Source organism: Squalius cephalus, assembly GCF_949319135.1.
Source record: "Squalius cephalus genome assembly, chromosome: 4".
In the NCBI taxonomy this organism is placed as follows: Eukaryota; Metazoa; Chordata; class Actinopteri; order Cypriniformes; family Leuciscidae; genus Squalius; species Squalius cephalus.
In genome coordinates this window covers 53,713,251-53,740,602 of record NC_137125.1, presented here as the reverse complement: position 1 = coordinate 53,740,602, position 27,352 = coordinate 53,713,251, and the positions used below count along the sequence as shown (strand labels likewise).

Genomic DNA, 27,352 nt, shown 5'->3' with positions numbered 1-27,352 from the left:
CATAATTTATTTTATGCAAAATATGCACTTTTGTTTTTGGAGTGAAACTTGACCTGGACATGATTTACTGAGTAAATATGTGCAGCGTTAAATACATCACTTACTCTGGAAACAAGTTTGATGGTAACTGACATTGGATTTTTAAATCACATGCTAAAAATGTCATTATTTTTCTTAAACCATAAGAATTTGCCATACATTACAAATTTCATCAACATTCATACTGGCCCTAATCCAAAAACACTGAGGATTTTACAGAAGCTGTTGTTGCTAGAGATCCTTGTTATCGGAGCAACAACATTCCTGCGCTGTCAACGCCGGTCGGCGGCTCCAGAGATGCAGCAGACATTGTGTTCCTGTCATAAACACAGATCTTAGCCTTTCGATGATGTTCGGATCCTACGGGACAACAAACAGCTTATCTGAGCGTTCACACTCAGTCCAAATCTGATCATTACACACACACACACAGGGCTTATGGCCTTCAAAATCCATTCATATCTACACCTTATTAACCTTTAGCCTCTTTCCAGATTCACTACTTTTTAGTCAGGCTGAGGATTTAATAGTATGACGTATGCTGTGATGAATGCAATAATAAAGCAAATTTTAATCCTGATTATGACATCAAAAGCGAGACAAACCCAGTAAAAGGCTAAGAGAGAAGAGGATTTTTTTTAAATCCTCACAATGGTTCATGCCAGGCTGATAACAGTTCTTGGGATAATCTGCCCCTCACTATTAGCCTGTGACGTGTGACTTTAGCTTGACGTGGTTTTTTTGGCAAAAGCTAAAAACACTAGAGTATTCTGGGTAGTCCAATTCAAAACTGAGGATGTCATCAACACAAAAATGGTACCTTTAAAAATGTTCAAATTGAGCATAATTAGGCCACTTAAACAGTAATTGAGATTTCATTTAACGCAGAACCATTCAGGATAGGTTTTACTCATTTAAGTGTTTCAAATTCAAGTAAGCTGGTAAAAACGACTCGCTATTATAAGGACATTGCCATTTCTCTCTAAGCCATCTCCTCAGAGTCTATCTGCTTATTTTGGACATGAACAATGCAGTTAGCATTTACTGAAAGGCCTCGCTGTGGCCATGTTGTGAGCTCACATGCTTTTTCCAGCTCTGTCTGATTGACTCCTGCCTCCCAAAAAAGCAACGACATCATGGGCTGGGGCTTTGTTTAAGACCCCTCCAGCTGCCCACCACAGTAGACGAGCGCTCGCTCTCAACTGCACCAGTCATACCATCCCAGATCCCAGACCACTCGAAAGATCTGATGTCCCAATACTGAGACAAAACCAGGACTTTCAGACTTTAAACAGACTAGCAAGAGGCCATGAGTACATTTGGCTACCGACGGGAACTGAGTAAGTACGAGGATTTGGATGAAGATGAGTTGTTGGCCTCGTTGACTGCTGAGGAACTACAGGAGCTGGAGAAGGAGTTGGCTGATATTGACCCAGACGACAATCTTCCCATCGGACTGCGACAGAGAGATCAGACAGTCAAGACTCCCACTGGAACATTCAGCAGGGAAGCTCTGATGAAATACTGGGAAAATGAGACACGGAAACTGTTGGAGGAGGAGAGGATCGGCTCCACAAGCCCTAGAGAGGTCAGTGATCCACAACCTCAAACACTAACAGGGGTACAACAGCTTGTCACCCTCAAAAGGCACAAATTTGTACCTTATTTATCCCTAAAGGGTACATTTTGGTACATTAGTGTAGTAATATGCACCCTTAAGGTTGTAAAAAGTACTATATTACAGGGGTGTAACGGTACACAGACGTCACGGTTCGGTACATACCTCGATTTTGGGGTCACGGTTCGATACGCGTTTGGTACATTTACATTTAGATTGATGCATGGTAAAATGTTTGATTAACATACACCAATGCTACAATTTTCAATATGTCATAATTTCTTAAACAAGTATTCTTCAATGAGCTCATTGTTTCTGCCTTAAATTATTACATTGTTTAAACTAATACATTTTTAACTAACTGTGAATTGTATGTGTACATTTCTGAAATACATAACTAAGACAGTTACCTCTGATAACAGATAACTCTAAATATTAATGTGGACTCTTTCTATAAAGCTGCTTTGAAATGATTTATTGTTGGTTTATTGTGAAAAGCGCTATACAAATAAATTTGAACTGAATTGAATAAACGTTTGATTCGCCTACGATGCGTGTGAGAGTTCATTAACATGCGTAGACAATGGCATATGCACAAAGTTCAATTCACTTTTTCACGAAGTCACGGAAAAATGAGCGAGAAGGAGAAAAAGTGGCATCTACATTGGAGCCTACTTCACCTTTCCATGAGGAGACAGCCCATTACACTCACAATAAAAAAAATAAAAATAAAGATTTTTGTTAAATAAAGAAAAAAAAACAGGATTCCCTTTTTTTGCTGTAACTGTTTTCTTTCCGTGAAGTCTTTGGAGTGCGGTAGGAAATGATTCGAAACTCAGCTACTAGCAAACTCTTGCGTGCCATTTGAACTTGTTTTGGGTTGGTGCAGAGCCCGTCTACGGAGAGCCTGGCGACTCCCTATTAAGTCCTATTGTACCAAATTGTGGTTGTAGTTCCACCAGAGTTCCACTGGGGGCGATCGCCCATGAGTGCAAAATGAATGGGAGTCTATGGGGCTAGACAGCTAAATTTGTCTCTTTCACCCGATTGCCGTTGAGAAATCTCAGATTTGATTGTAGGTTTTGCAAGTTCAACATGCGTTATAGGTCGAAAGTTGAATGAACGAGTACTTAGGCCTATGTCCTTTCGATTTCTTACAGGTTGAGTTGTTGTTGCCCATAACACGCTAGCATTCTGCTAATGAACGCTGACTGGTCAGTGAAGGACTGATTACAACCAGAGATACCGCTTGATGGCATCGTGGCATCCGAAGCGGGACCAGAAACAAACAAAACAAAAACTCTTCTAGCACGTGTATTTACCTGTGTCAGCTGTATTGTGTGTTTCCCTGTGTCAGCTGTGTTGTGTTTACCTGTGTCAGCTGTGTTGTCGATGCCTCGAGAGAAAAGAAAGTGCAGAGCGCGAAAGCACCAAAGTGACTGAAGGATTGCCGTAAGCGGTATCTCTGGTCATACAATGTGTATGACGTCATTGACAAATCTAACACCCAGCAATGTGTAATTTCTTTGCATCTCCTTTCGAATACAACATTCAAATTACTAGACAAAAAATTAAATCCTGAGAAAAGTGGATTTTGAGGGGTATAGCGCCATAGACCTCCATTCATTCTGCACTCGTCCTGTGAGCGCCCTCATGTGGAGCCAGAGTGGAACTGCAACCAGTTCAGAAGCCGGAAGTTCACTGAGAGTGGAAGTTCTCCCCTTATTAGACATATTCTCTGGTTGGTGCATAGATCGTCTCCTCTTCTTCTGCTCTTTTCCCTGCTGTGGCAGTTAGCAAACAGTGTTGCATTACCGCACCCACCCCCTTCAGGATTAGAGTGTGATTCGCATGTGACTGACTGTATTCGGCGTCTGACTGTATGCACTGAAATCCGTACGAATACATGTACCGGTACACCCCTGCTATATTATGGTACTACTAGAACCCTAACCCTTTAGGGGGAAATAAAGAAGTGTACAAAGGGACAAGCCTAATCCTTGTATCCCTAATTTTTGCATTTTTGCATGAGAGTGTTGGGTAAAAACTAAAGGATGCTATATTTAAGGATTTTGATCTGAAATTGTTGAATAGCAGTCGCCATTTGGCAAAGATTTGATAAAATATCCCCAAAAATGTACATGCCTCTATAATCCAGGAAAAGTAATGATTTGAAAGGGGAATAGACACCAAGGGTCTGGGACTCAAGTTCTCATAACAGCACCAGGAAAAATGCTTTTCTAAAAATGACCTTTTCAATTCCAGAAAGACGAAGACGGCAGAGAAGAGGAAGAAGGTTTAACTGAGAGTGACACTGAAGAATCTGGGGATGAAAAAGACGAGGCTGACGAAAATGAGAAAGATGCACAGAAATATCAAGATGATGAAGAGGAACAGGAAGAAGAGGAAAGTGAACCGGATGAACCAGTGATAGAAGAAGAGGAGGAGGTGGAAGAGGAAGAAGAGGAGGAGGTGGAAGAGGAAGAAGAGGAGGAGGTGGAAGAAGAAGAGGAGGAAGAAGAAAATGAAGACAACAGTCCTAAAATAGCACAGTCACTAGATTGTACTACTCAACCACAGCAGTGTTGGTCTTCCAATGGTCAGTCCAATCACATGGCAGAGCCTGAAAGACGACACTCTCCACTAATAGGCGAAACAAAAGTCCAAGTTCAGGAGCCGAGTCGCATGTCCGGAAACCCCACTGTGGTGGACGAGGTGCTGGAAAAGATCCTCAACAATGACCCAGATACCACCGAAGTCAACCTCAACAACATTGACAATATCTCCCAAGACACTCTTATGCGATTTGCAGAGGCCTTACGTTCTAACACACACGTACGTTTCTTTAGTCTTGCCAACACACACGCAGATGACCAGGTGGCTTTTGCCATTGCCAAGATGCTGAGAGAAAACAACAACATCACGAATCTTAACATTGAATCCAACTTTATTACAGGGAAGGGTATCATGGCACTAGTGCAAGCCCTCACCCGAAACTGTAAACTTACAGAAATGCGATTTCACAACCAACGGCACATTTGTGGAGGTCAGGTGGAAATGGAGATCGTGAAGTTACTGAGGGAGAATACCACTCTGTTAAAGTTGGGATACCAGTTCGATCTTCCAGGCCCTCGTATAAGCATGACGACCATTCTCACCCGCAACCAAGACTTCCAAAGACAGAAGAGAATGCAGGAGATGCGTCAACAGCAAGGAGTTGCAGCGACTCCCACAAACCCAAGAACGGTTGCGCTTCAGAAGAGCACGACCAACTCTTCTCCTTACGGCTCTCCTCGGAGTTCACCATGGTCATCTCCAAAGCTACCACACATTGATATGGCAAAGAAGAACGCTCCTCCACCACCACCACCTCCTCCTCCTCCACCACCTCCACCTCCACCCAAAGCCTCTATCCCAGAAAAGAAATCTCCCTCCAGAATGATCGCAGAGGTCATCAAACAGCAAGAGAAGACCTCCAAGAAGCAGCAGCATAGGCCCACCAAATCCAAATCCAAAAAGGGCAAAAATGGCACTGCAAAGCAAACAGAGACTAACAGTATATTAAAGGAACTGAAGAACGCACTGAGACCCATCAATGACAGAGAGAACTCCAGACCGTCCACACCTCTACGCTGCGCTCATGATCAACTCATGGACGCAATCAAAGGAAGCAGCATCAAAAATCTCAGAAAGGTGAGTAGGCCTATCTCCCAAAACATAGTGAGCTTTCTTGTTGTCGTCTTAGGCAGCATCCGAGCTGAAAGGGAACCTCAAATGACTGATTTGTAAAACTCTATACAGGCTGTTATGCCAAATACAAAGGTCTTATTTAAGAAAGTACTCCCTTTAAGCCCCAAACAACTCTTGTAAGCATACCTGTCATTGTTGCCACACCTGCTTATAACAGGTGACGTGTCGCAATCCAAACTATATTAGATGCATTCTTTAAAAGATTATGTCACCTTTACTGTTGCTGGGGGGAACCAACGTTTTTGTTTTTTTAGGGGTGTTTTTATTTATTTATAGGAATTAAATAAGGTAACACTTTATTTTAAGGTGATATAGTTACATTTTACTTAAGTACTGAGTAATATTAATTAACTTAATTAACATGTACTTACTATAGGGTTTAGTTTAGGGTAAGTAACTTGTAAGTAATTATGCATAATTTAACATTATTACTATAGGTAAAGTACATAGTACCATGTAACTACGTCACCTTAAAATAAAGTGTTACATTAAATAATTAAATGGGATTTAAGGGAATAAGGAAAAAGATAAAGAACGGTAAAAGAAGTTAAAATATGCACATTCATTCTCATTCATATGTCTAATATTTCGAAAATACGTTTCTTGTCTCGTGAAATTATGTTATGAATGACAAGAATCACGTAGGCTAAATTATAGGATATTTTCAATGTAAAACGGCAAAATTTCATTAAAATAAGTTGAGTAGTTTGCATCACTAGCTATTACGGTCAACATTTCTATCGTAAAATATTAAATGTTTAGCTATTTACAACTTATCACACACTCTTTCACTGTTAAAAAACTAAAGTGTCGCGTTGGAATTCGCACTCATCTTCAGTGAACAGTGAGACCAGCCTTGAGCCTTCTTTGATTTGATTGGCCATTTCAATCCATTGATTGGGGGGGGGGGGGGGGGGGGGGGGCGACTTATTGATTATTGAGGCGGACTTCTAGCCCTCTCAGTGTCTATGGTGGTTACAGCCCAGATCGACATAATAATAAATGTGGTGAAATGAACAAAATGGCAGAGAGCAAAACTCAAGCGTACTTCTGTTCACGCGGCAGTGGAAAACTCGGTGTAATCCCCAGACAAGCATCCTGACCTCACAAATTCCTCACACTTAGCGCTGCTATGAATAGAAACCATTTTACCCGTCTCGATAAGAAGACAGTTGCCTTGGTGCTGTGGAAAATTAAAACTGTTTGAGTAGACAGAAGAATGAAAAACAGAACGATTGACTTGGTTTTGTTATTGATTGAATATAAGGGCTGGGCAACGCGATTTATCGCATCCAAAATAAAAGTTTGTGTTTACATAATATATGTGTGTGTACTGTGTATACTTATTTTGTATATATAAATACACACACATGCCTGTATATATTTAATAAAAAATGTGTTATAAAATATTTATATATAAATTATGTATAAATATATACAGGCTACACTTTATATGTATATATGTATACATAATTTATATATAAATATTTTATAACAACACATTTTTCTTGAATATATACAGGTATGTGTGTGTATATACAAAATAATTATACACAGTACACACACATATATTATGTAAACACAAACTTTTATTTTGGATGCAATTAATCGTTGCCCAGCATGGTAATCTAATTGTGCTGTGAACAAATTTGGATGGATCTGACCTTTTGATTCTTCACAGGTGGAGGTTCCTCAGTATCTCCAGTAATCAGGCTGTAAGACAGAAGAGGACAGCAGGTTTAAGACCTCCTGAGCATCATCTGCGAACACAGACACTGTGTGCTTTTCTGTTTCATGTCTAAAATAACAGGGTTTTCTATATTGAGAATGACCTGGATATTTGCACTGTATTCATTTTTTTTTAAAAAAAAATCACTTTTAGTCATTGAGGTAGTTTGTGCTGTTGTTGTGATTGTACTTTCTTGTTCTTAAATGAAAAAAATCAACTTTGCCTTGTTAATGTTTTTTAACATGATTCATGTCTGTATAAATGTAAATATCTGACTTGGTTTCAAAGGATTAAAAATCATCAATTCAATAATTGACTAAAATAGTAAGAGCGTCGTTATTTCTGCTAGCAGAACTAACCAAAACAGTAGCAAAGGTCAGAAGAGCTAGCCTTCCGTAAGCAAACGCAGGGCCAATATTTCTTTGCTGGAACGGGAGAGTATTGGTTGTATGAATATCACAGTCTCTTAATCCGGACCTTGTATGTTTGTGTATTTTGGAAAAGTTCCCGGGGACTAAATCCACTCCGCAGCTGTTCACCGTGAACAGAGAAATGTTTTTAGCAGCAGTGAAGGAACGTATCTGAAAGACACATACTTTCCCACAGAAGAATCGTTAAAGGATTAGTTCACCCAAAAATGAAAATCCTGTCATTATTACTCACCCTGATGTCCTTCCAAACCTGTACAGTTTTGAAGCATCAAAGTTGTAGTTGCGTAGACTGTCAATGGAGGGACAGAAAGCTCTCAGATTTCATCAAAAAGATCTTCATTTGCGTTTCGAAAATGAAAATTTGGAACGACATGAGTAATTTCATTTTTGGGTGAAGAATCCCTTTAATCAACTTCTAACATCCTTTCCATGCATATCACAGCATGCAACAGACAATTAAAGCATGGCTAACTTCTGATGACATAGACCACAGGGGAAAAAAAAAAAAAGCTGCTGAACAGGTTATGAAGGACGCACAGAAAATATTGAAACACTTTCACTCCAATTTTGTCTGCTTAGAGAACATTCTAGCTTTACATAATTTGCAGGTAAAATTTACCTGAACGGACATTTGCACAAGCTAAAACCCTGTAAAACTATTTAATTATGTATGCCATTTTTATTCTTAAATGTCTGCCAAATAACTTTAGCGCTCTAAAAATAGAACAAAACAAAATGTCATATGCAATCAGCTGTCTGGCTAAACTCCAGGAATACCATATCAGGCTGTGGGTTTAAACAACAAACAACGACTTCTAAATTCACTCAATCAAGGACATTTTTTGAATCACCACCTACTTGGAAACTGGATTTCAATGTTTAAGTCACATTTACTGTATAAGTGAACTGAATAAAAAACACCGAATACATGAAGGTTCTGTAAATAATAACATTTATTTGAGTGTACAATTTTTAATAATTATTTTTCAACCTCATTTCAAAGGTTTCAAGTCTCGATGCAAAGCAACCCTGGTTGAACGAAGGATAAAAACCGGAAAAGATATTTTAATTCCTCTATAACACTGTTAAAAACAGTGTATCTATGTGATACGAGCCCCTGCGGACCGTCAAGCGAGCCAGAGCCTCTCTTTGAATTAGTACAGCATCACAGTGCGTTATTAATAAAACATTGAGAACGTACGAACCGTCCGATTCAGGTGTGTTCGTTTTTTTTTTTAAATGGCACACATGAACATTCAATTTCAACATGAACCGTATCTGACCAACCTGGAAAGAAAATACACATGCCTGTGAGATTTGTAGTAATGCCAGTAAAATGCAAACAGGATATTTTATAATAACTGTAGTGTTTCTCACATCTAATGTTAAGGAGAGTCCTGACATAGTAGCTATAGCACACAATGTGTAAACATATCCGCCGTATTGCGCTGTATCCCCTCAATTAATGTTTCTCACTTTTTTTTTTTCTTAATCGTGCAAAAATATAAACCGACTCAAACTCTGAGCAAATTTACAAATAAGCAACAGGGCTAAATATGCTTTTTTTTTTTTGTTAAGAAAATAATAGTGCTAAACTACGTTCTGAATAAGAAAAGGTAAGGTACATAAGAGAGAAGTATGAAAATAGTGTTCTTGCTTCACAATATCAACATTAAAGTCTCGCTCATCTTGTTCCTTAGAGTCGACCTCCCTTTCAATGAATGAAGAAAAAACTAAACACAAAAAACCCTCCAAATATTCAACTTTACAAATCAAGAATCTTGATGTAAAATTGCACGTTAATCCAGGAGGGGAAACCTTTACAGGAGATGCATGACAAACCTTTACAGATTAAATGAGGTATTGCACAGATTAATGAATAAAAAAACAAACAAAAAAAAGCATAAAGGCAAAAAAAAAAAAAAAGTACAGCAAATTGGTCATCCATTTACATTACAATTTGATAAGATTTATAAAGACAAGAGCATTGTAGTGTCTTGATTGTTTTGGGCAGCCCTGGTCATCAGTCATCCCACTCATCATCATCTTCAAAATCTTCTTCGTCATCATCATCCTCATCCTCATCTACAAAACCATGGATTAAATGTTAAGTTTTCTAGTGTAACACAATGCTGAATGAGTCTGACTGTAATGGTCATAAAGCTCAGTCCCACACACACACACACACACACACACACACACACACACACACACACACACACACACCTGAAGAGTGGATTGCTTTGCTCCTCTTCTGCATGACCTCCATCAGAGCGCCCACGATCCCAGCGGACGAGGCCGGAGAGGCCGGAGTCGATTCGGTAGAGTCCGGTACCTGTAAGGGTCACATGATCAGAATGTTTTTGTTCACCGGCATGCCATGCAGATGTGATAAATCACTGGTGCAAACAACAACAATAACAAAAAAAAAAAAATACACTGATTTGAACAAGGACTCTGGTGTGGAAATACAAATCGCTGATTAATTGATGAAATAGAACCAGTTCATAAATCAATAAGACGACTAAGTTTTAATAGAGGCAACAAGCAGAATTGCTCAAATAACGACCATTTAGAAATGTAAGGAATCCCACAGAGAACATGAACTGTTCATTTTGATTAAATTGACTTTTTATAATAGTATTCATTTTTTTTATTTTGTGTTTTTCCACAACTAATTCATGGCCTGGAAAACTTCCCAATATGATATAACTAGCATCTGCATAATTTGCATTACTGTCGTTCAAAAGTTTGTGTTTGGAAAGATTTTTTTTTAATGCTTTTGAAAAAAAAAAGGGTCTTATGCTCATCAAGGCTGCATTTATCTGATCAAAAAATACAGTAAAAACAGTAATAATGTGAAATATTATTACAATTTAGAGAAACTGTTTTCTATGTGAATATAATGTAAAATGTAATTTATTCCTGTGATCAAAGCAGAATTTTCAGTATCATTATTCCAGTTTTAATTATCACATGATCCTTCAGAAATCATTCTAATATGATGATTTGATGATCAAGAAATACGATTATCAATGTTGAAACTGATACATTCTTTGATGACCAGAAAGATCAAAAGAACAGCGTTTATTTGAAATTGAAATCTTTTGTAGCATTAAAATGATTTTACTGTCACTTGATTCATTTAATGCATCCTTGCTGAATAAAAGTATAAAAAAAGAAATAAAAAAAAATCTTTTCTCACTGGTTCTTTGCCGCTCTACTCACATTTTTAAGCTGAATGCCGACTCGTATTTGGTCTAAGAGAGCGCCACGGCCTCCACTGGACACGGCTGGCTTGCTGTTCGGCTCCACCTTCTTCAGCTGCGCTCCTTCTCGAATCTGGTCCAGGAGGGCAGACTTCCCCCCAGGCAGATCCCCTGAATTAACCTCCGTTAGTGGAGGAGGCGGTCCCGGAGGAGGAGGGGGAGGAGGAGGTGGAGCTCCACCCCCTGAAGATGATGGAGGAGGGGGTGGAGGGGCCGGTGGAGACATGGAGGCGGGTTGGGGAGGTGGAGGTGGTGGAGGAGCTGACCCGTGACCTCTGCTGGGGGGAGGAGGTGGTGCACCCATGCCGGGCCGGGAGGGTGGAGGAGGGGGTGGAGCTGAGGTGGGGGCTCTGGATGGTGGAGGTGGAGGTGGAGCTCCTCGACCTCTGGAGGGAGGAGGGGGGGGAGGAGGGCCAGTGTTATGGGGGGGTGGAGGAGGTGGGAGTCCTCCTCTGGAGGGTGGAGGTGGAGGTGCTGGAGAAAGAGAATACAACAATACGTTGCGGTAAATGTTAATATATACCTGTAACATGGATTAATGTGAAAAAAACTTCAAGAGGACAAAACATGTCAAGAGGATGATGCTATTAAGGTGGATGCTATTAAGGTGGATGCTATTAAGCATGCTGCAGTTAAGAGCGGTTGATTATGGTTGCCGAGCAACACAGCAACTTGCAATCAGAGAATTTAGAATCTAGGATTAGAATTTTAGAAGGTTTTTAGAAGGTTTCTAATAATGTGAGGATCATTTATATGTAATGAATGATGTCAAAAACATGTCAAGATGATGATAAAGTTGCTATTAAGGTGGTGTTATTAAGCATGTTTGATTGACAGGCGATCTGACCAATCATAATCCGCCATTTTTGTCCGACAAAGCAGTCAGGAGAGTTAGTAGATTAACGTCAGAGGATTTGAACTTGAAAAACGGAGTGTACTGACGTCTGTCCGCGGTTAAAACAACATTCCTTCTGATGTTCATTCATGTTTATTTGATGCGATAAATGAACTAGAAGGAAGAGATGATCTGTTCACGAGCAGCTTTAACTGAAGCGATCTGTCAGACACATTAAAGAGCCACAAAACAGTAATTATTGTTTAAATTTCTTTTAAAAAAATGAGCAAATTTGAAAGTTGAGACTTTGTTTCATATCAAAAGTAACCTGGTCTGTCCTCTGTCAGTGTGTGTCAGTGTCCTCTCTGCTCCGCGGTGTGTTTTTCACTGCGTGAGAACATGTGGCGTGAGAGAGGCGTGGCTTGTCGGACATAGCAACAGTAACTAAAGGGGGCGGGTCTTTGCGAACAGTTAATTAAGAGCTGTTTACAGTTGCCGAGCAACACAGACTCTTCCAATCACAGAATCTAGAATTAGAATTCAGAAGGTTTTAAACATCAAATAATGTGAGGATAATTTATATGTAATGAATGATTTTATCTTCCGGTTTCCTTCCAAAATTAGGCAGTCATGCATAGCTATGAAATAGATAAAGATAAAGATTTTTAAAAATGTTTTCTCTCATGTTCAAAAGTCTCTCATGTTCACCAGGGCTGCATTTATTGGTTTAAAAATACGGTATAAAGAGTAAAAATGTGAAATATTACTACAATTTAAAATAGCTGTTTTCTATGTGAATATATTATAGTGTAATTTATTCCTGTGATCAAAGCTGAATTTTCAGCATCATTACTCCAGTCTTCAGTGTCACATGATCAGCCAAGAAACATTTATGATTATGATTAAGTGTTGAAAACAGCTTAATATTATTGCTTAATGTTGTTGTATTGTTGTTGTTGCGACGTTCGTCTGTTTTAGGACAACTTAGTTTGAATAAACGAGCAGACACTGATTAGCTATTTGATCGCCTAAATTAAAAAAAATAAAATTAATATTTGTGTAGTGTTCAATGTTGTTATCGATAGAGATACGCGGATGGGGTATTATTTCGTCCGCAACCGCATCACAAAACTCATCATCCGCACCAACGTTTTTTGACCAAATTTCAAAGCCGCACCCGCCCACCATCCGCTAAATGTTTTGCAGTCTATGGACGATGCAAAGCTCTGCTGATGCGAGCCGCAAGAAAGTCTGTTCTAGAAAGGATGCAGCAAAGATATTTAATGCTAATGTATGAGGCATAGGCCTACGCTGAGTTTCATTCATTTACCATGAGATGCGCTCTAGTTCACAATGCAATGCAAGTGAACGCGGCGAACACGGCGCCTCAATGTCACGTTATTATATTGTCATTTGCTTTTTATTTATTAAATACATGCAATTGGTTGATGAAACATTTATTAAAATTAAGATACAATTTGTACAAAACGAAATTCGCTTTAAAGAAAGGCTTTCTACAAAGAAAAACTTAATGAAGTGGTAAAAATCATGTCTGACGATTTACAAAACAAAACTTGCGTTGGTACTTGGCAAAGAATCAAATACAGTTGGAAACGACGTAGACCATTAACACAGACTGTTAACAATTGTTTTTAATTAGTATTTAAACATTCTCTATGATAAAAAATGTTTGTAAAAAATATTTTAATAACACGGTTTTGGCGGTTATAGAGATCTAATGACGGTGTTCGACTATAACCGTCGGTCTCACGGTTATATACTAACCGTCACACCCCTAAATATTGTGTCTAAAAAATAAGTCACTTAATATTAACTACTTGTTTATTGAACTGTTGTATACAATCCATATCACGTTTGTAATCATGCTGATATTTGGAGGAAAAAAAAAACGGCACTCTTCTGTGATATTGATCAACTATATTAAATGATATGAAAATAAGAGAGGTATTTTTGACCCTTATCTTTAATATTGGAGGCATTTTAATAGACTGCACGCTTTCACTGCATTATTTACTCTAAATGCACAAGCGCACTAGTCTAACCTACAACACTACATTATGTAGTGTATGTGTGATGTTGTAAAGTGAGGGACACACTCAGTGTCAGACCACACATCGTTGAAACAACAATCACGATATTATCATAGACGATATATATCGTACACTAGACGATATATATCGCACACCCCTAATTTGAAGGTCTAGTTTTGGTGCGTGTTAAGGTTTGCCTCCAACTCTGGTTCTGACAAGAGGCACTAAAAGTATCACACACACAGCAAAAAAAAAAAAAAAAAAAAGGGTTTTCTTTTCATCACTGCAGACTCATGCAAAAGGGGAAAGTAACCTACCACACCACCTCGGGGGTCCTGAAGGACAAATTATTTAAATATTACTCTGAAATACTACAACATATGATTATTTTTGCTTGGATAAATGCTAATATCATGACCTGGCACCCGAACTCTTGGACTCACCTTGTCGTCGAAGTTCACTTTTTACAGCCTCTACTCCTCCTTTCTTCTCAATGAAGTCGTAGATGACCTTGGACGTCTCTTTGTCTTTGAGCTGGTCCTCAGAAATGCCACACATGTCAAACAGGTTCTTGAGGTCTGGGTCCAGGTTATTCAACTACGAAAAGACAAGGAGTGAACCGTCAACAAATGACTGGAAAGAATCGAGATACTAATCACATTCAATTAATATGAACTTCTGCTTCTTGTGTTGAAGTCCTCCTCATTGTTTAGGGACGCTTTTGTAGTTCATCACATTAACTTTGAACGTACATTATCGTATTAAATTGATCAAAAGTGACATTAAATACGTATAATGTTACAACAGATTTGTATTTAATCATATCAGTAAAAGTAATCAGAAATGTTCTGAAGCATATATTAGAATGATTTCTGAAGGATCATGTGACACTGAAGACTGGAGTAATGATGCTGAAAATTCAGCTTTGATCACAGGAATAAATTACATTTTAGTATATATTCACATAGAAAACAGGTATTTTACATTGTAATAATATTTCACTGTATTTTTAAATCAAACAAATGCAGTCTTGAAGAGCAGAAGAGACTCAAAAACATTTAAAAAATAAAATTCTACCAACACTAAACTTTTGAATGGAAGTGTATTCCAGTAACCAGACTTCATTTTGAAGATTATATCTATTTTTCCATCACTAAATATCACTTTTTGTCAAATGTTTTGCTCGAAACAGGTGCTTGTGCCATCTTCTTTTAAAATAAATGCGTCTCTTTTTGCTCATTTGTTATTCAACTCAATGTGATTCAGACATTGAGAGTCCATGTACTTTGGGGGGGGGGGGGGGGGCACAATATTTCAGCAAATTCTTCAAGCACAGAAACAGATGAATGTTCTGCTTAAAAGTTACTAATTCTTTCCTCTGATTATGAAAAACTTCCCTGCACTCCTGCAGATAGTCTACCGGCGCAATCACACTATAACCCTGAATAAATCCCCTTTATGTAAGCTCTCATTCAGGGGAGCTAAAATTACAAACTGGCACACACAGCCTAATACACACTGAAATATGATCCTTTTTTTTGGGAGAATGATTGCTTTGGATTATGAAGATACACCCGCTGCAATCACATTGTGTAAGAGATGACTTGCATTTGTGAATCACATCCCGTCATGACCTCTGATCCATTATGAAATCATGTAAACAGCAGCATCTTAAGACGACGTGCACGCAAAACTGAACATCACAGCTTTACGCATTTCACATTAAATGCAAACATGTAGTGGCGGAGATACTCACATCAAAGCCCGTGTTGGGATCCCATCCGACATGCCCAACATGCCTGGAAAAAAACACACACAAGCAGAAACATTCACCAAACACAGCTCAGAAACTGAAATGCTTAGATTAAAGGACATCAAACATAAACATGGTCATGGTCACGGAGGTCTCATCCCTCTTTAACATGATTCCTGGAATACAGCTGCCAGATTATCACATCTGGGATATATTACATGGGATTAAAAACAAGTGTGCATCCGATTACACTTCCCATCACAACATAGGTCCTGTTTACAACTGGTGATGAGATGTGTTTTGGTTGACTGGATCACAAGTGGACGATGCTAAATACAGGTGTAAAAGTTTTGAGCTTGTCCACTTTCGACCACTTCCAGATGTAGTCGAAAACGCATTTGATCGGATTGCTTTCACAGTGTGTAGATGCTCATGTGGTCGAACATCCGCAAGACATCGCCAGCTCTCTGCCTACTGACATCATGCCTAAACATTATGGGAAGAGCTTTGGCCAGACGGGATTTAAACTTTGTCGGCTGAAGACCCAAGTTTGGTTTGAAGATGAAAAACGCACAATGTTCTCAACACCATTCCTGATTTCTCACACACACTCACAGTGTTCGGCTGTCAGAGCAGAAACTAATGCTGATGCTCTCCGTGTGGTTTTCTGACATCTTTTACGTTCAAATGTAAATTGCACAAGCATTTTTCACCTATTAAATTTAAAGATCTGAAAAAGCCCTTAAATTTACCTGACAATAGACCCTCCCCTCAAAGAAATCAGGACAGAAGTGGTTGAAAGTGGACAAAAGAGACGGATTAAAACTCCAGGTGTAAACGGGAATGTTTTTCCCTCGTCCACTCGTGATCCGATCGACCAAAACGCACCTTAATACCAAATCCAAGTTGGTTTGAACTTAAAAAGCGAACTCACCGAAAATTGCTCGGGGTGCCAATCTCAGCTTTGGAGATTTTCTTCTTCTTGTTGTTGTTTTTGCCTTTGGCTTTGTCTTTCCTGTTGAAGTTGGCGAGGTTGATGTTGTTCATTTGAGTGTTATTTTGATAACGCTGGTTGTTGATCTCGGGGTTCTTTATGTCCACCGTTGCCATTGGAAGCGTTGGTCCTAAAAGTCCTGAAGGTCCTGAAACAGTCACAAGCAAATTCATTTTTAAATGATGCATTCACTGAAGCAATCAAGCACTTTAGTTAATGCTAAAAAATAGTTTTAATGCTCTTTAACGGACAGGAAGCACTTTATCCATTATGCATTTTATTAGGTATCATTCAAAAGCTTTAACACTCAAAATTCATTCATTCAGTACATTTGCTTCACAGTAAACAAACTTCTATAACATTTTACACTTTCATGCTTTCACAAACTTCTTTAAAAAGAGACCTAGCATTTAAAAAGAGGATAAGCATTTAAAAAGAGACCAAGCATTTAAGAAAAACTGGTTTAATGCACTGATCACTGCATTAACACTAAACCGCCCAATAAAGCTTCTCTCCATCTTGTCCAATTATTTAAGCCCTCAGGTAAACCACAGGTCACAACCTACCTGTGTCCTCACGCTTGACACTGTACGCAGGCGAGAGTAAAAACGACGGGCTATAGCGCCCGCTAATGTCTCCACCCCCTAAACCCACGTTCAGGAGGATTTTACCCATCACCACACAGGTGCGCTCACTGTGTCGCAGGTTAACCGAGGGGTCGGCGAACGGACCGTACAGCTCGTCCTGCGGGAGAACGAGGCACTGCAGGGGAGCCAGGCAACCTCCCAAATCCGAAGCCCCATCTAGTTTCTCATCCGTCGGCGCTGACAAAAAGGTGGTGCAGAACATCATCTCTGAACGCGCACAGACATCCACGACGCAGGTGTGTGTGTGGTCAGGCTGCTCTTGCTTTTCTCTGCCAGCATTTGAAGGCTGCTCTGCGCTAAAGACACGCCCTCTTTTAATCCCAGGAAATTATACACGACCGCTGGATTTTACATAACCGTTAAAGCCAGCAATAAGCTGCGGAAAATCTCCTGGGTTCTTGAGGACACGCTGAATTTGAGGAACAACAAAAAACCCTCCACGCAGACAGAGGGTGCAAGTCAAAAAGGCGGTCAATACTAGGTGACTAAACAAAATATCAACAGGGAAAAACCCTGTTGTTCCTCAGTCAAAACACACAGGTCAGCATAAGGGTAAATTCATATAACCAGCTCTAAAACAGATTCACTACAAGTCTAATATTTGTAGTTGCACCAGAGCTCATGTTGCTTATCCATAGACATCAAACAGAGGTCAGAGGTCACAGTGCTGATATGCACATACACTACCAGTCAAAAGTTTGTAAAGACTGGAGTACATACGAATCACATACACACTCTCAATAACCCACTTTGGGAACTCTGAGTGTCAACAGCACCTTCACACACCCACAATTGTCCAGTTTCATTAAAAAACAAACCTAACCCTAACCCAAACACATATCATCTTCACGTTACTTCAAAACTTCGGCCAAGTATATAGGATGGTGTGACAAAGCTGCCAGATTTTCCAGTATAGCTGGATTTCTGCCTCTCGGGTGGATGCTAAAGTGCAAATGACGTGTTAACATACGTTAGTTGGGTAGGGTAGTTGACAGCCCCTGAGGGTCATATGGCGAAAGACCATCACCACTGTGAAGATCAAGTTTTGGTTTAACACATGAGGGGGGAGGGATGTGTGCTTGTGAATTAAATTTGCTACAGTGTTTGCCTGTGTGCATTTAAAGGGACAGTAAGTGATTTCTGAGAAACGTTGCTGAAAGTGGCTCAACTGAGCAGCACAACACACTTGTAACCAATCCGAAATAGGGGGCGTGTCCACTCATGATGGGGGGCAATCCAAAATAGGGGGCGTGTCCACTCATGATGGAGGGGCAATCAGAAATAGGGGGCGTGTACACATGATGGAGGGGCAATCAGAAATAGGGGGCGTGTACACTCATGATGGGGGTAAAAGTCAGATTTGAAGAAAGACAATATAAAGAGAGACTACAAAAGAGAAGGTTATGATCGGACAAGAGCTTTAGAAGCCGCGTTAATATTAAAAAAAGATTTCTAGCACTGGATAGGCCTCAGAACGGATGCCGAGGTTTCGTCGTTTCTGCTCCAGTTGTGAGAACCAATGCTGTTGTAGTAGCGTTAGCTGTAGTAACAGGACCGTTTTAAGTGTCGTTGTTTGTCTGGAGCTGCTGGCGACTAACAACCATCTCTTATGTACTGGATGTTCATTATCTGTTCTTCAGTTTTGCTCGTTCGTCATCTGTGTTTTATTTTTCGCAATGCATTATTTTGCTTCAGCTATGATAAAGAAAGACATCTGTGTATTTTGGGGGTGGAGCAATGAAGGGAGGGGTGTGTTTCTTTAGGTTGGTTTCAAATAACTGTTTCTCAGATATTTCTTACTGCACCTTTAAAGATACGTGGTGAATTGGGCAAAAGTTTCAAGATATGGCCTGGTGACGTATATATATATTTTTGTATTGTGCCATTATTTTAATGACAAATGAAACATTTAAAGTTGAATAAATACTAGTTTATTATAACATTTAATTATTCAATTAAATAAATAATATCTGATGAATAATATTTGTAAAATTCAAACATGCCCATACAGCATGGCAGCATTTTATTATATTTTAATTTAATTTGGGGTTAACTGTCACAATAATAATGCCACAATATAAAATTGCTATGGTCCTAAAAACACACGTTATTTTCTTTCAGTAAAATATAATTTCCTATTTTTTCCTTCTGATTTTTTGGGTGAAAAATGAACCAGACATTTCTTGCATCTGATTATTCAACATATGTTCATAAACTACTAGCATGATCTTCAAAGAATCTGCAGACATAACACACATTTTAACTGGTAAACTTTGTCAGTCCCAGGTAAAGTTTAATTTAGACAGAATGAACGTTCATGTAATTCATTAGTAAACAACCTACCATTAGGTGGGTCACGTCTTTTTTCTGCAAGACAAAATTAAGATAACTGTTATAACTAAATTCACCACTGCATGACTTCAAATTGGAAGGTTTATTAGTGAAAGAATTAGATTTAGCGGTGTGGGAAAGATCGGGGAGATGTTTAAATGCACAATCGTCTCCTTGTCCCGGCAGAAGTAGCTGAGTCAGTCGACACACACAGAGGGGAAGTGGTTAAAGAGAAGACTAATCAGAAGCAGACCGACACGCACAGACCCCTGTGGGTCCCACAGACATCAAAGAGCCGGATTCGGCAGAAACACACAAACTGCTGGAGTAGCCTTAATTTAGGAAGGAAAAAAGAACTGGGAGCAACAAGGCATGTAGTGTTACAGAAAGAGTGATAGAAGTAGACAAAGGGGGAATCACTTCAGAAGAAAACCAGATGATAATGGTTTTTCCAGCAGAGGGAAACGAGTGAAGCGAAGGAGAGACACAGTTCTGCTGTGCTGTTGTTGTATTTACCGGTTTTCCTCCCTCTTCTAAGCAGAAGATCATTTGCTGAAGACCTGAAGCGCTTGGCGTCCTCCTCACTGGCGAAATTCAGACCGATCTGGGACGTCTGAGGACGAACACACATTAAAGACGCTTTATACACACTCTGCTTGTGGTGAAACAGCAGACAGACAATAAGACATAAATCAAAACACAGATGAATCAGTTATTCAAACAGAATAATAAGAGAAAAAGACATTCGCAACATATTTTACTTTTGTAATAAACCGCATTGTAGAGTGACAATATTAAACTAGATTAAAAAAACATTGTCAAGACAAACTTTGATGTTGACTTGAGAGAGCTTGACTAGAAAGTTTGAAAAAGTTTAAAAGCTTAAAGTTAAGGTTCAGTTCGAAGTTTAAAGTAGTTTAAAGTTTTAATGTTTTGAAGGCAATACAGTCTATAAGATAGATAGATAGAAAGAGAGGCTGATATGGTGTTTTTCTATGTTGCTAGCATGTTTCTAACATTTAACACATTGCTAACATGATTTAACAAGTTGGAAAAAAGATTTAACACATTGCTAACATGTTGCCAGCATGATTTAACATGTTAACATGATTTAGCATGTTGTTAGGATGATTTAGCATGTTGTTAGCATGATTTAACGTTGCTAGAATCTTCATTTTTAGGAAAACCATAAGTCGGATCAGTTTGAAAAGACATACTAACTCAAGTCAGAACAGTCTGAAGGTCTGAGCCAAGTTTGGAGGTTCTAGCTTTAAAGCTCTAGGAGGAGTAGCAGTCAAAAGAACTAGTCTCAGAAGAATAATAAAACGTTTAAATTGCATTTCAGTAAGTTTGCTCTCTCAAGCCAACTTAATGAGGAAAAAAGTCATTACATTTTAATAAAGGACTGAGAAGACTAACTTTTTTTTGGAGGATGAAATCATACACAATAATAAGAGCACATGAACGTGAACAAAGCAAATAGAGCTAATTTCAGTTTCACATTGACTTTAACTCCAGCTTTATCAGTCTGTGGCCGTGGCACATACCTTACGTCTGCTGAGGTGAAGTACAAGAGTACAAAACAGATACGAACAGACACACGCAAAAGGACATGCATGTACAAGATATGAGCACTTACGTCTCCAGCAAACGTGATAAAGTAAGGCCTGGAGCTGTTGATTGAAAAGGAGTTGTAGAGTTCTTGATCAAACAAGATTTTTCCCTCCTGTCGAAACAGAATAAGAAAACATTTACTTAATACTAAGAGCAAGATGATACATGAGGAATCACGAAAAACACATGGAGCATCTGCTGACTTACTTTCATATCAAACACCCTGATAAAGTAAGATCTCAGAGAGCTGTCTTTCACCAGACATGCCACACCACAACACTTCTTCACCCAGGACGAGTTTCTGTCGGCTCCATAGACCTGCACCACCGCTGAAGACAAACTCTGCGGACACAAGGAAACAGAAGAGTTAAACTAAATCTGCAATCGGGATTTATTTAAAATAAATCCTGCACCTGCTTATCTCATGGTGAAAACAGATGCCCAAGTATCACTTTCAGAATGAATTTTAAAGTGGACCAATTATGCCACTATGAATGTTCAAAAAACACCTAATTTTCCTCATATTCTCCATTGTTGCGGCTCCTCTCTTCCCAGTCTGTCAGTAACGCTCTGTTTAGTTCCTGTCTCTATGAAGACCCTCCTTCTGAAAAGCACACTGTGCTCTGATTGGTCGGCTGGAGCAGTGTGTTGTGATTGGTCGAGCGCTTCGAGTGTGTTTGGGAAATGTCCCGCCCCTTACCATAACTGTCAGTTTAACACACTACTAACTAACTCAACCAGGCCCCGCCCCTTTATTCTGCGCATTAATTATTATAATGAGGAATATTGTGACTTGTTCGTTCCCTGAAGAAAACTCAAGACTACAATGGAGGCGTTTCAGGGAGTTCAGAAACACTGACACTGATATAGAGAAGAACTCTTTTTCATGCTCAAACAGCAACATTACACACTAAAGAGAGTTGAATGAAAAAAAAGCATATTTGGACCCCTTTAATAAAATACCATTTAAAAAAAATCCAAAGAATGTCATTGTGCATGAAAGGTCACCACAATTGGTCAATAATAGAAACCTTTAATGCCATAAAACTGCCAATCTGTAGAGGACATGATTATACCGCAGTGTCATTCAACATGGTGATGTGAGTGAAACATGCCGAGAGCGCAGCCCTTTGACAGTCTCCTCACGAAGCTGCCGGTCACAACGCCAGTGAATGAAGACTCTCAGACTAATCATGATGAGAATGAGGACCGCGGCTCATTATGCGCATTATTACTGTAGTCCAAGCTCTTGGCTGAGAGCATAGATCAGTTTAGATGATATCGTTATATCTTTTCTTCCCTTTTGTGCCGTATATCTGAGTGAAATGCTTCTGGAATAAGAACAAATGTGGACGGGGCTTGATTTTGTCTGTGGGGAATTGATTGGATGGTTGTGGTTTGCTATTGGCTGATCTCACGTGAGTGACAGGTTGAGCCCCGCCCTCATCAGCAGAGAAGAGATGATGCCACTGATAAAGGGAGGGGAAGTTATTCTGATTCAAGATTATGAGGAACTTGATTTAAAAACAAATAATAACGTGCACAGATGAATCATTTAAAATAAATACTGCATAATCTATGAAAACAAGAATTGTCCAGTTTGATTTCATGGTGACTTTAAATACAGTATGACTATATAATATATAAAAGTTTGTTGCATTTAAAAAAAAAAAAAGTTGATATTTTACCTTGTATATTATGTAAACAAACTTATTATCGGGGATAACCAAGTTTTTCAAAGTTGTAAATAAAATAAAAGTTTGTTTACCATGTAGATGCTGAAATGTAAATGTGGGCGGGCATATATTAATGAGCTCTTGGTTGTGATGTCTATTACATTACATTTTCTGAATGATCCGTTTTTGCAGTTTTTAGTTTTAACAGAAGGTCTGGCATCTGGACGGACATCACTCTTTTTCACTCTGGTCGAAATCTTGCTTTCCAAGAAATGACGCCTTTGAGGGAAAACAAGGATACACCCATCCTGAATTGAAACCTGAGTTCACAAATCAATAGTCTGACCTGAGATGAACCAACTGCGAGGAATCAGAACCAGTGAATATTATATTTCTCCTAAAAAGCTGAGTGACAGGGACAAGTCCGAGCACTTTTAAGTGAACAGCTGCGAAATGCACGAAGACGTTCTCGCCAAACAGCCACTTTAGGGAATTAATGATCAGCATCTATTCTCAGGACGGGCCAGATGATTTACATAAGCGCAGAGCGGACCACATAAACCAGACGGTGCTGCCAGGATCCTGGTCAGGAGTGAAGCCACACATCTTAACAACCCGCCGAACTGTTACAGAGACACTCAAAGCTTCCATTAACCACACGATACAAGCCAGAGGAAGCTTTACAGAGACAGACAGAGCGAGAGGCTCTTCTGCGCTCTCATTGGCTGAATGAAGCTGCCGCCCATTATCAGTTCATTCGAGTCATTACTCAAACTCTGAGGCATTCATCCGAACCAACATCAGACGGTCGTCGCTCCGTATCTCACAGTTTATCGCTCATCATCAGCTGCAGTTAATGGAAGAAATTTGGCGACGCAACGTACGTGCACTGCGATGACATCACTGATGATGTGCATGAAATAAAACATTTTATTCAGTAAGGAGGCATTAAAGTGACTGATGTCACCATAGATTTATATTTCAAATAAATCACGTTGTAATAATCATAAATGTTTCTTGGTCATCAAATCATCATATTAGAGTGATTTCTGAAGGATCATGTGACACTGAAGACTGGAGTAATGATGCTGAAAATTCAGATTTGATCAATTACATTTTACTATATATGCACATTGAAAACCGTTATTTTAAATTGTAATATTTTCACAATATTATGGTATTTTTGGTTAAATAAATGCTGCCTTGGTGAGCAGAAGAGACTGACAAAAAAAATCTTATTGACCCCAAACTTTTAAACAGTAGTGTGTCTATCCATCATGTTATAAAAATAAATAAAAATGAATAAATCAAATACAATTTATTAAATTAAATATTAATTTAAATTATAATTACTAAAATTAAATAAATATTTTTTAAAGTTATATAATTTAATTATATAAAAAAAAGTATGAAAACACTACATATTTTTCATACATAAATGTGTTAGTTAAGTTTACACTGTAATATTATTCTGAAATGCTAAAAATAATCATAAGGCATGTCCTTTCAATAATAATTTACAAATGGCTAAACAATTTTAAAGTTAATTTTCTTAATGTGCTGTATAAAAAAAAAAATATATATATATAAAAAAATCATAGTTCAACAAACTTGACTTTAGTAGGTGAACTGAGGCTATATGGAGCTACAAAGGTGTAAAATTCTTCATATTTTACTATATCACTGGACATCTAAAAACCACAGCAATGATAACACTGAGGTAGGGATGTGCGAGATCACAAATTTTGATCGTGAACGATTAAAATGTCACCATCATATGTAAACGCAGAGGTAGGGTTAAGCTCACGTGAGGTTGCACTTATTCACAATCATGAAAGTTTATTATTTGCATATGTTTAAAAGCCTTGCCGGTCAAACATTTTATTCCCACGCTGTTCTGACATGCGCTTTTCATCCCCCGCACACTTAAAGCCTGTCAAAAACAGTGCCTGAGAACTAAACTTAGTTACCTTTCACATTTTATTGTGCTTAAACTCTCAAATACACCATAAACACAGTCGGTTATGTCTTAAGTGAACAAACGGTTGGTGGAAAACCGGATGCGTGTCTGTATATTAGATCCGTGCATGAGGTCTTAAAGTGACAGCAGCCTAATAAACCTATGCCACTTGCCATTAATGTTAAAAAAAATAAATCACTTACTGCTCTTCACTGAATAACTTCACTAGCTTTAATAAGAATCAACGTATAATTTAGTACAGCGTTTTATTTTTACATTTGTTTATTCAATTTCTTACTGTCAAATACACCCATTTTATTTCATTTGCATGTGTATCTTTGTTCTTATTTTTAATAACAAAGATAAAATAATAAAATAAAGATTTTCATCTTCGCTCACCCCTTCTTTGGCCTAAATTGTCTGTCATTCGTTTTTCTTTTATATTTTGTTACTTTGTCATTTTTTTAAAATAGGTAAATTAGTTTGGTTGTATTGCTTTTTTGGTTTGGGAGTTTGGGAGTCACTTGCAAAATAGTAAAACCAACATTAAAATGGTGATATATTTCTGCCATATCACCCACGACTATACTGAAGACAAAGGCCAAAGTTGAAGAATCCGTCATTAACAAATGTCTATGAACCTGTCATTATCAAATTCTGCGCATTACAGACTGAAACTGAGATAAGGCTGAAAATTTTTGATTTTAGCCGTTCCTCACACTTCACAGAAACTCGGCCAGCAGGAACTACCAGAGAGGACTGGTTCTCCAACCCCCCCCCCCCACATTCATTCCCATGCAGGAGGAGAACCACATACTCCCACAAACAGGCCCAGCGGACCACACATCCTCAGGCTGCTCCTGATCTCAAACTAATGCTAGCTCCCTAAAGCTGGCACAATGCTAACAAAACAATGGATGAGATTGAAGTCTCTGTGATTCAGAGCATATTCAACTGATTCCTCAGAGGAGAGATGTGGACAAACACACCCACTTCAATCGTGCCACGACACGCCGCTTGAATATAAAAAAGGCTTGCGACATAAATTCATGAATAAATGTCAAAAAGGTGACGAAGCCCCTGGGATGCGTTGATATTGCAAGCGCATGATAAGCACAGCACTGTCACTGTTCAACGCCGCTAGGAATGTGGAGCATTCAAGGACTCGTGTCATGCAAGAGAAACCGGGAATCTCGGGCGGCAAGTCCTGGTTCCCGTTTCACACTGAGGATCGAGGCCCTTTGGAAACATGCATGCCCTCGTTTGAAAAAGGAAGCTTCGGTTTTGTTATCCGAACAACATGAGTTTCATCTTGTAGGAACAGAACAGGTAATGCAGTGGAATGAGGAAACTGAAGTTTACAACTGCATTCAGACAGCATTGATGATTAAACTAAAAACATGTCAGGACTGCACCATCAAAACATAATGATATAAGGTGCAAATTATGGTTATAAATAAGTATAAACGCATAAATCGTTACTTGGCCTATATTAAAGTGCATTATATATAGCAGTCTGCTCTCTATAGACTAATGGGTCAAACAATTCCTATACTTTCCCTTTGCTCCTCCCAATCTAGAATATTTTGTTACATTCTTAACCAGACACACCAATGACAGTGTCCTCTATGAAACAGTTATGAAAGCTGGGGGAATTAGCAATGCACACATAGCATGTTTGGAAATGCAGAGGTGAATGTCTCATATTTGAAACCAGAACTGTGTTTTATTGTGAAATCTGAAGGAGGAAGAGTGTTATGAGCTGCTGTCAGGTGATTGGCTTTATCAGCCATAAAGATAAAGAAATGTGCAAATATGACATGAACTACATCAAGTTCACCTGATTACATTTCACCAAACAAGACTTTATAAGACCACAGTTATATAGACAGTATATATTTGGGTTTATACTTGAGGTGAAAGCATATATTATGACGTGGATCATCATATTGGCATTAAAAGTTTGAAAAGCCATTATCTAAAGTACTCAATCTCACCAGCACAAGGCCCTTGAGCTCACCTGAAACTTTGAAAGCATTGATAGAGGAGCACAGCAAACAGAAGCAAGCGCATGTCGATGCAGTGTATCTTTACAATGATACATTGTTGATGGATCCGTTCCAATGGAATCATCAGTGATACATTCATATCAGTCCGAGTTTGGCACATCCATGACTGAAAACTACCTGGCAAAGAAACCAAGCAAATGCTTGAGAACTTACCGTGCATTTCCTGCCCAGATGGTTGAAGAGCACTTCGTTTTCTTGTGGTGTGAGAAGAATAGAGCCGACGTTACTAGGCCTCCTGGTTGAAGGCGGACCACTCATTTTGACAATCCGATGGTGTGAACTTGTGATCAGGAAGTGTTAAACAGAAAATATGCGTTCATTGATCTTTGATCACCGCAGCTTGTATCCGGAGCCTTTCATATCCAGACCTGTGTGTTCGGCCGGGAATGGGTTGAGAGAAGTCCTGCGTCTCACAAACAGAAAGCGATCCTCGTCTGGTTATCCAGTGTCGTCTTGAGCCTCTAAACTTTCATCTGAACTCCTGTGCACCGAGCTTTCGATCCAACATGGCAGTGCCACCGCTGCGCATGACAGTGAGACGCAGCGGATTACAAACCCTACTATGGCGACAGCTTGGCTTATGAAT

At 39.0% G+C, this 27,352-nt stretch overlaps 2 protein-coding genes across 6 annotated transcripts; one reads left to right on the top strand and one right to left on the bottom strand.

The window, feature by feature from the left end:
• Window positions 1–103: 103 nt before the first annotated feature.
• lmod2b (leiomodin 2 (cardiac) b) lies at window positions 104–9,654 on the top strand. 4 transcript variants are annotated; one of them, XM_079870094.1, is made up of 4 exons: window positions 104–1,627; window positions 3,923–4,084; window positions 4,130–5,350; window positions 7,089–9,654. In XM_079870094.1, the coding sequence occupies exons 1-4, from the start codon at window positions 1,349–1,351 to the stop codon at window positions 7,113–7,115; spliced, it is 1,689 nt and encodes a 562-aa protein (XP_079726220.1). In that variant the 5' UTR covers window positions 104–1,348; the 3' UTR covers window positions 7,116–9,654. The 4 variants fall into 4 exon arrangements, 3 of the variants coding, with proteins under 3 accessions (XP_079726220.1, XP_079726221.1, XP_079726219.1); XM_079870095.1 differs by having other exon boundaries at window positions 3,923–4,105; window positions 4,172–5,350; XR_013821158.1 differs by lacking the exon at window positions 7,089–9,654 and adding an exon at window positions 5,889–5,928 and having other exon boundaries at window positions 3,923–5,695.
• Window positions 7,279–27,352, bottom strand: waslb (WASP like actin nucleation promoting factor b). 2 transcript variants are annotated; one of them, XM_079870103.1, is made up of 11 exons: window positions 26,920–27,349; window positions 21,269–21,403; window positions 21,087–21,173; window positions 19,964–20,060; window positions 19,460–19,483; window positions 16,410–16,617; window positions 15,479–15,521; window positions 14,166–14,319; window positions 10,796–11,310; window positions 9,794–9,902; window positions 7,279–9,652 (listed from the first exon to the last, which is right to left on the bottom strand). In XM_079870103.1, the coding sequence occupies exons 1-11, from the start codon at window positions 27,022–27,024 to the stop codon at window positions 9,591–9,593; spliced, it is 1,539 nt and encodes a 512-aa protein (XP_079726229.1). In that variant the 5' UTR covers window positions 27,025–27,349; the 3' UTR covers window positions 7,279–9,590. The 2 variants fall into 2 exon arrangements, with proteins under 2 accessions (XP_079726229.1, XP_079726230.1); XM_079870104.1 differs by lacking the exon at window positions 19,460–19,483 and having other exon boundaries at window positions 26,920–27,352.

Coding starts and splice junctions, on each gene's coding strand:
- lmod2b (XM_079870093.1), top strand. CDS start 1,349: ATGAGTACATTTGGCTACCGACGGGAACTGAGTAAGTACGAGGATTTG. Junction 1,628..3,922: donor GCTCCACAAGCCCTAGAGAG/GTCAGTGATCCA, acceptor TTTCAATTCCAG/AAAGACGAAGACGGCAGAGA. Junction 5,351..7,088: donor GCATCAAAAATCTCAGAAAG/GTGAGTAGGCCT, acceptor GATTCTTCACAG/GTGGAGGTTCCTCAGTATCT.
- waslb (XM_079870103.1), bottom strand. CDS start 27,024: ATGAGTGGTCCGCCTTCAACCAGGAGGCCTAGTAACGTCGGCTCTATT. Junction 16,618..19,459: donor AAGACGTGACCCACCTAATG/GTAGGTTGTTTA, acceptor TGACTGTTTCAG/GACCTTCAGGACTTTTAGGA. Junction 11,311..14,165: donor AAGTGAACTTCGACGACAAG/GTGAGTCCAAGA, acceptor CTCTTTCTCCAG/CACCTCCACCTCCACCCTCC.